At 55.1% G+C, this 7,021-nt stretch overlaps 1 protein-coding gene across 2 annotated transcripts; it reads right to left on the minus strand.

The window, feature by feature from the left end:
- Positions 1 to 412: 412 nt before the first annotated feature.
- On the minus strand, positions 413 to 3,206 carry LOC125525369 (auxin-responsive protein IAA18-like). Of its 2 annotated transcripts, none has more exons than XM_048690371.1 (7): positions 2,815 to 3,206; positions 2,353 to 2,660; positions 2,150 to 2,222; positions 1,372 to 1,637; positions 1,098 to 1,245; positions 927 to 990; positions 413 to 667 (listed from the first exon to the last, which is right to left on the minus strand). In XM_048690371.1, the coding sequence occupies exons 1-7, from the start codon at positions 3,180 to 3,182 to the stop codon at positions 632 to 634; spliced, it is 1,263 nt and encodes a 420-aa protein (XP_048546328.1). In that variant the 5' UTR covers positions 3,183 to 3,206; the 3' UTR covers positions 413 to 631. The 2 variants fall into 2 exon arrangements, with proteins under 2 accessions (XP_048546328.1, XP_048546334.1); XM_048690377.1 differs by having other exon boundaries at positions 2,353 to 2,665; positions 2,815 to 3,014.
- Positions 3,207 to 7,021: the final 3,815 nt, after the last annotated feature.

The following is a 7,021-nucleotide window of genomic DNA, read 5'->3' on the forward strand; positions in this document are numbered from 1 at the left end:
ATAACCCGTAAAGCTAACCACGACGAAAAGTTAGTAGTATGTGGTTAGTTTTGTCCCAGCGAGGCAACTTGTATGACAAGATGGTGATTTGGTACCCAACACCCCCACAGAGCAAGTGAGCCGTATGTAGGCATATCGATGGGTAGTTTCTTGTGATAAGGGAGCGGTTACTATAGATCAGGAAGTGGATAACTTGACAGTTGACACCCTAACACTGACGAGATGTTCCTGCTCGAGCCTCCATAATTGACGAGCCACCAGCAGAACATTGCCCTTTTGTGTTCACAACGGCTAACAACTCGATAAGTCGTGCACCACTGTGATCTTAATCATTAGGTTTGCATCATGCACTGAGTGCAGTTAAGTAGAGAACGGTCGCAACACGTCGAACACGGCACTTTCGGCGCGACGCTTTTTAATAAACCTACAACATGTACTATTGCAATGACCAACACTACATTCAAACAAAGAGTAGGGTAATTTACAAGATATGCAGTGTGCCCACTGTAGCTGCAACTACGAGATGTTTTTTTCCTCCTTTTTAGATTCATCACTATGAGCTAAAGACGTGCGATCTCCAAAAATGTGATGAACTGCGGTCTGTGCCATGGAAATGCATGCACCCTCATTTTCAGCAATCTGCTACTTTCGTTGAGTTAGCTCCAGTCTGAAAAGAGAATTGAAGGAAATGAGGGAAATCTGGGTTTGAGGAAATGAAGTGTAGCATGGTTTTAAAGAAGATATAAAACTTATCGGTTTGATCTATATATAACCGGTGACTAGCAGTCTTGTAAATGCCCAAAATGAAAACCAGACAAGTTGAGGTGGCACTACACTTTATTTTAGAACAAAGACGCTAGAAGCGTCCGGCTTTAAATTAATAAAGCCCACACAACAGGCAGAGTCTCCGGTGGCACTACACTTACCATGCGTTGGGGAAGCTCTGACCTCCTCATGACCCTCAGTCTCTTCGCAGTCGAAACAAACACACTGCAGAGAGTTAAGAGCATTTCATTAGGCAACGTATGTTCTTGGGTTGATCTTCTCCGATAAATTTGTGAAATAACTTTGACAATAGCTCAGTTAGAAGAACAAACCTCCATGGTATGTCCCCGACCAGCATCCTGTCCCCTTCGTCATCTTCGTACACTAGAGCGTATTCACCGGTTCCATCCAGCAACCCTGAAAATAATTTCTCTTCTGCTCCTCGCACTCCGCTTTCATCACAAGATAAATCCTGCTGGGCTGCAGAAACAACCAAGTGCAGAGGAAAATTCATGCCTTTTTTGTAAGATACCATTATCTGACTACTCAAAATGATTTGCAGTTTTTGTTTATTCTGGGCTAGTTATTAATTCAAATTTGTTGTACCTTCAAGAAAGCCTCGGAACAACTCTTCGACGGCACTCGACAGCTTATGGTAGTTGTCACATGATGCGAGGTCTACTTTTCTTCCAATAGGTATTCCATCCATGTTGATCTTGATGAGCGGTTTCTTCTTGCAGACCGGCTTCGCTCTGTCGGTGGCCTCGACGTTTTGTCGCTCAGGGGATTGTTGCTTAGATGAAGTTCCATTTGTGAGGTTTCTCCTGAAGGATCGGACTGGAGGCCAGCCGACTACCGGAACAACAGCAGCTCTGCATCACATTACAGCAGCGTTTAGTTTCTATTTTCTTTACAGGCCAGGTGAGTTTATATGCAAATGCTTTTTTTACAATGGTCATCATTCGAACAGTAGTACACTGTTGCCCTGCTTTCACCCCCCCCCCCCCCCCCCCCCCCCCCCCCCCCCCCCCCCCCCCAAGCCATAGTAAAATTACAACTAGTGACATAAAGTAACTGCAAAGTTGATTAAAAGACATCCTACTTTTAGCAAAGTAACACTAGTTTTAAATGGATAAAGTAAAGGTTACTTCTTCAAGTGGCGACATTGTCTACTATGCTCTCATTCTAACTCAAAGGGACGAGCCAAACTCCGTGCCCCAAATTTTGATTGTATTTCCTCTGGTTCGGTAAACAGGAACCCAGAACCGAAAAATCGAAGACCCCATAGAAGTAAAATTTTCACGATATATCAAATATGTAGCCACCCATGCATACATGATGACAAGCATGAACAATTATAGGTTCAGTCCATCGATCGGCGTACCTCCCCGGGGGGTCTCTACTGCTGTGCACAGGTGCACGTCCTTCCCTGTCCTCTTGCTGCCTCCGATCATAACCTTCAGACACAGAAGAGAAGAAACATATAAAAAAAAAGGAAGAACAACGCAAGCTCAACTGAAGTGTACGTACTACAAAAGAAAAGCCACATGTCTTCATCACTTGGCGTGATGTATGTATGTACAGTACCTTGTGGTTTGGCCCCAACGGCGTCGAAGAAGCCTCTCTTGGCGCCGGTGGTGGTGCTGGTGAGGCATGAATGCGTGGCGAAGCGCGCCAGGGAGACCGCCGAGCAGCTCTCTCCTTGGTGCTGGACTCCGGGGAGGCCGAGCTTGAGGTCCAGCTCCTTGTCCTCCTCGTGCTCGTGCTCGTGCTCGGCGTCGAATGGTGGCCATGTTCCTCGGTGGCCTGCTTGAGCTTCCCTCGCCTGCCACCCCTTGTCATCCGGGATGAGGTTCAGCAGCCGGGGAGGGGTGCCTTGTTCCATTGGACTGGATCTAGACTGTGAGAGGAAAGCGTCAGACGAACAAACAAACGTGTTGTGGTGTGGAACAGAGAAAGCAGGAAGAGTAATTTCATGGGTGCACTGCTCAACCTGGCAACTTTTCATGTGTAGCAGGAGGAGGATTTCACGGGGCAAGAAGAACTCACCGTGCCGCACCGGAGACGGGGGTCGGACAGCTGCAGCAGGGCTGCAACCGGAGGAGTCCTGGCCGCGGCCGGGATGGAGAGCTCGAGGAAGTAATGGCGAGACCACGGACGGCGTCGGCGTCGGCGTCGGCGGCTCGTTGTGGTTGCTCGAGCTGGCCGGTGCCCTTTCCGCCCTTTTGTGCTAGTGCTGGTGTGGTGAATGGTGATGCCCCTTGTACAGGGCAAGGGCGGCCCCTATTATATACAGTAGCTCTCTTCTTTCTATCATGCCACGGCGGCACTACAGTATTCTTGATATGTACTGTACGTGTATATTTGTTTGCCTCGCAAGCTACATGTTGTTCTCTGCAAGCATGTGATAGATGCATTCCGTTTTGCCTTCTTTATCTTTGTTTTTTCTCTTGCGTTGCGTGCGTGTGTTTGCTGTGCCTCTGCTCTGTGCTCTGCGTGCCTGTGTGTGAAACAGGGTGGATGGGGGGCAGGTGAGAGCTGGGCACGCCTATCCGGGCGATTCAGTGGGGTAGGGGATGGCATGCGATTTGATGTAATGTGTGATGTGATGGATGCGCTTGTTTATTGGCTTATTATTATCGGCGCGTGTCCAAGCTGTTGCTGTCGGGTGATGGACTCATGGTGGTGTTGGTCGACAGACGATGCGATGGCCTCGGATGTTTTCTTCTGAGAAGCGGCCAACCCCGGCGTCGGCGTCGGCGCTGGGAGAATCCGCTCCGTCCTCTTTTCTTTTCTTTTCTTTTCTTTGGGAACACGATCGATCACGTTTCCTCTTGATTACTGCTCTTTTTTCCTTTTGGAAGATGCCTAAGTTTATCTTGAAGAAGCGGTTCAGTCTGCCACTGATGATGATTGCGAGTGGACCTGCGGTGGATGCAAGATGGAGAGAGGCCGGGATTAGAATCAGCCGCCGTACCTGAAAACAAACCGTGGAATTTTGGTGTTGATGATGATGGGCTCGGATCCGTCGCATATAATGCACCTAGGTAGTGCCGGCCTACATGCAGCGGCCATGACCAGGGACGAATCTACTAGGCATGCTTTAACAGGCTTAAGCCTGCTCTCCAACAAGAATAATTTCTTTTTTATACCAAAGATTAGACCCCAGCATAACAAAACTGCTGTTTCCCAGCCCATCTCAATGGCATAATTACAGTTGAGCCTACCCTACATTTATTCCGTAGATTCGCCACTGGCCATGACGGAACGGAACACACGCAGCGCACACACACGGAGAGCCTCCAAGAGGCAACCGCCTCTCGTCCCGATTTGGTTTGGTCACGCAACGTGCTGAGCGGAACAGTGATCGGCGCGAGAAATGCGTGTGATGCGTTGGGCACGCCCCCGCAGCCACAGCCGCAAATTGGTGCTACAGGACAGGCCACGAGGGTGGACTTTGTGGCCGGCCGGAGACGTGATGTCGCGTGGCGTGCGTGCGTGGTACACAAGAGTGGACTTGGGGCACGCGTATACGTTCGTCCAGTCAGTGGCCCGTGGTCACCACCGGGCGCCGGCGTGCAGTTAGGACGCCACGGCCGGTGCGCCCGCCGTGCCGCGTGAACGCGTGGTCCAGCGCAATCTCCGTGCTCGTGTTCGAGCCCGCCAGTCGCCCCAGTGGTCGTGGATGGCCGCATGCGCGCGCCGTCGATCGGGTTCGGGCGCGCACCGGCGTGTAGACGTGAGCTGGGGATCCGGTGGGTGTGGTGGTGCGAGTCGGCCGCGCAGGCCCACGGGCGCGTTTCTTCCGGGTTGGTTGGTTGGTGCGCGCTCATACGATGCGGCATGGCACTCGCCGCGGCGCCGCGCCGCCTCCATCCTAGACTAGACTTTTGGCCGGGCAAAAAGAAGCGCGGCGCGGGGCGGATCGGGTCGTTAGGGCATCTCCAGCCGTTGGCCCTTCAGGGGCGCCTAAAATCGCCGTCTAGGAGTGAGTCGACGCAAAAATTGGGCCTGGGAGTGAGTTGACCCCAGATTCGGCTTGTCTGTTTCCTCTCTGTGCTCCCACTTCATCCTACGATTGTCTTTTTTTCTTTTTTTCTTTCTAATCTAATCATCTCCCCCCTCTGATTTTAACAGGGTGGGACCGGGGCTTATTTTGTTCCAATCAAATCAAACCACGTAGACGGAAGCACAGATGGGCACACGACGAGGGAGCAGGCAAGTCTCGTCCGTTGGTCCCCAGCCGCCGGCCCCAGGGCCGCCCCAGGCACATTTTAAAATAAAAGAAGTTCGGCGAAGTTCGGCTTAAACACGATAAAATTCGGCCAAACACGATAAATTTCGGCCAAACATGATAAATTTCGGCACATTTCGGCGAAGTTCGCGGATTTTCATTACATAGCACATATACATAAACTAATCTAAAGGAAAAACTGTCTGAATTCGCCGCCATCGTCGTCGTCGGCCTTCTCCTCCTTGACGCGGGCGCCCCTGCTGGACCCCTGCCCGGCGTCGCCATGGCGGATTGGTGGCGGCGCATCGTCGTCGTCGTCGTCGCTGTCGCAGATGACGACGACTCCGCCTTCGTCGCGGCCGCGTCGATGCTCCGCGAAGCGAAGCAGGGCGGCGCGCTGGCGCTCCTTCGCCTTCTCCAGGCGCTCCTTCTCCATCGCTATGGAGTCCCTGCGCGCCCATTCCAGGGCCGCGTCGTCGTCGTCGAGCTCCGTCCTCACCGGCGCGGCCGGCTCCTTCTTCACCGGCGCGAGCCCCGGCTCCGTCTTTGGCTTGACGAAGCGCGGAGGAGGAGCTGACGAGTAGGCGCGCCGGCCGCCCTCGTTGATGACGGTGCCGGCGCTGCGAGTGCGTCGGCCGAGCGGCGTCTCCGCCGCGGGCTCGGCCTTGACGCCGAGCAGGGCCGGAGTGCCGGAGGAGTGTGATGAAGATCGGGAGGAGGAAGAAGAGGAGGAGGACCCGAACCTCCTTGGCGCCCATGGCCCGGCGCGTCGGTGCTGCGCCGGGGCGGCCGCCCTCGCCGGGTACGCCAACGGTGGGTCGTTGCCGCCCTCGAGGTACGTCAGCACGCCCTCGAGTGTGCGGCCGGGGACGCCCCACCACAGATGGCGCCCCTCGCTGTTCTGCCGACCGCCGACCACCGATGCGCCATTGGTGGACGCCAAGCGCTGCTGCTGGCGGCGCTCGAAATACGCCGCCCAAGCCGCGTGGTTGTCGGCGGCGTACTGGGGGAGGGAGAGTTGGGCGTCGGTGAGGAAGGCGCGCACGACCTCGACTTCCTCGGCGAAGTACTTCGGCTTCGCCACGGCGTCGGGCCACGGGGGAATGGGCACTCCCCGGCGCTGAGCCTCCACCCCGTCGGCCCGGCGCGCATGTCCGGCGGCGCCGGGATGTTCGCCTGGAACAGGAGCCAGGACTCCTGTTCACGGAGCGAACGGCGGCCGAAACCGTTGGCCGCCGCCTCGTCTCCGGGGTAGCGTTCCGCCATGGCGACGGGCTCGGAAGAGGTAGAGAGATAGAGGGAGGGGCTGGGCGGCGGCGCTCGGGAGAGGTAGGGAGAGGGAGGAGCTGGGCGGCGGCGAGGGGCGGGGCTGGTGTGGGCACAGGCGAGTGCAGACCACCGGCTATATAGCCGCGCCGCACCCGTGTGTACGCGTGCGAGGGAGGGGAGGCGTCGGCGCGTCGTCCCGTGGCGCGCCGCCCGTGAGGAATCAATGGCAAGGCCGGCAGCCTTGCCATTGATTCCCGGCGGGAACCGAGGCCGTTGGGGGAAGACGAGGCGCCGTGTCGCTGACGCGGCGGGCCCGCGGTTGTTTCGCGCCAAAACAGTTTGCCCCGGCGCCCCTGGGCGCCCCCCAGCGCGTCGGATTCAGCCTGAATCCGTCGGTGCTGTTTTCGGCTCAGGCCGGCGAAAATCGAACTTCTAAGAACACGGCTGGATCGTTCTTTTAGCGCCGGCGCGAAAAAATCACCTAAAAAGGCCTTCTTAGAGGCGCGGCTGGAGATGCCCTTAGAGTCTGTTGATTGATCTCCAGCCGCAACCGCTGAACTGACTCCGGCTTCGTGTTTGTCCTGCTGCTGGTTACGGGATCTCAACGATTTTTTTGTTTCTCGGATAGATTTTTATTTTGAGAAGAAGGATAGATTTTTTTTCTAGGGGAGGCATTTAGCCCAAACACAAGGCATCACCCAACATGGCCCCGTAGCCCAACAACTCCTTATCTCACTCCAGTCCAGTCCAAAC

The sequence above is a fragment of the Triticum urartu genome, chromosome 1, assembly GCF_003073215.2.
Source record: "Triticum urartu cultivar G1812 chromosome 1, Tu2.1, whole genome shotgun sequence".
Lineage (NCBI taxonomy): Eukaryota > Viridiplantae > Streptophyta > Magnoliopsida > Poales > Poaceae > Triticum > Triticum urartu.

Coding starts and splice junctions, on each gene's coding strand:
- LOC125525369 (XM_048690371.1), bottom strand. CDS start 3,182: ATGCATCTATCACATGCTTGCAGAGAACAACATGTAGCTTGCGAGGCA. Junction 2,223..2,352: donor CGTTGGGGCCAAACCACAAG/GTACTGTACATA, acceptor CTGTGTCTGAAG/GTTATGATCGGAGGCAGCAA. Junction 1,246..1,371: donor GTTCCGAGGCTTTCTTGAAG/GTACAACAAATT, acceptor TTGTTTCTGCAG/CCCAGCAGGATTTATCTTGT.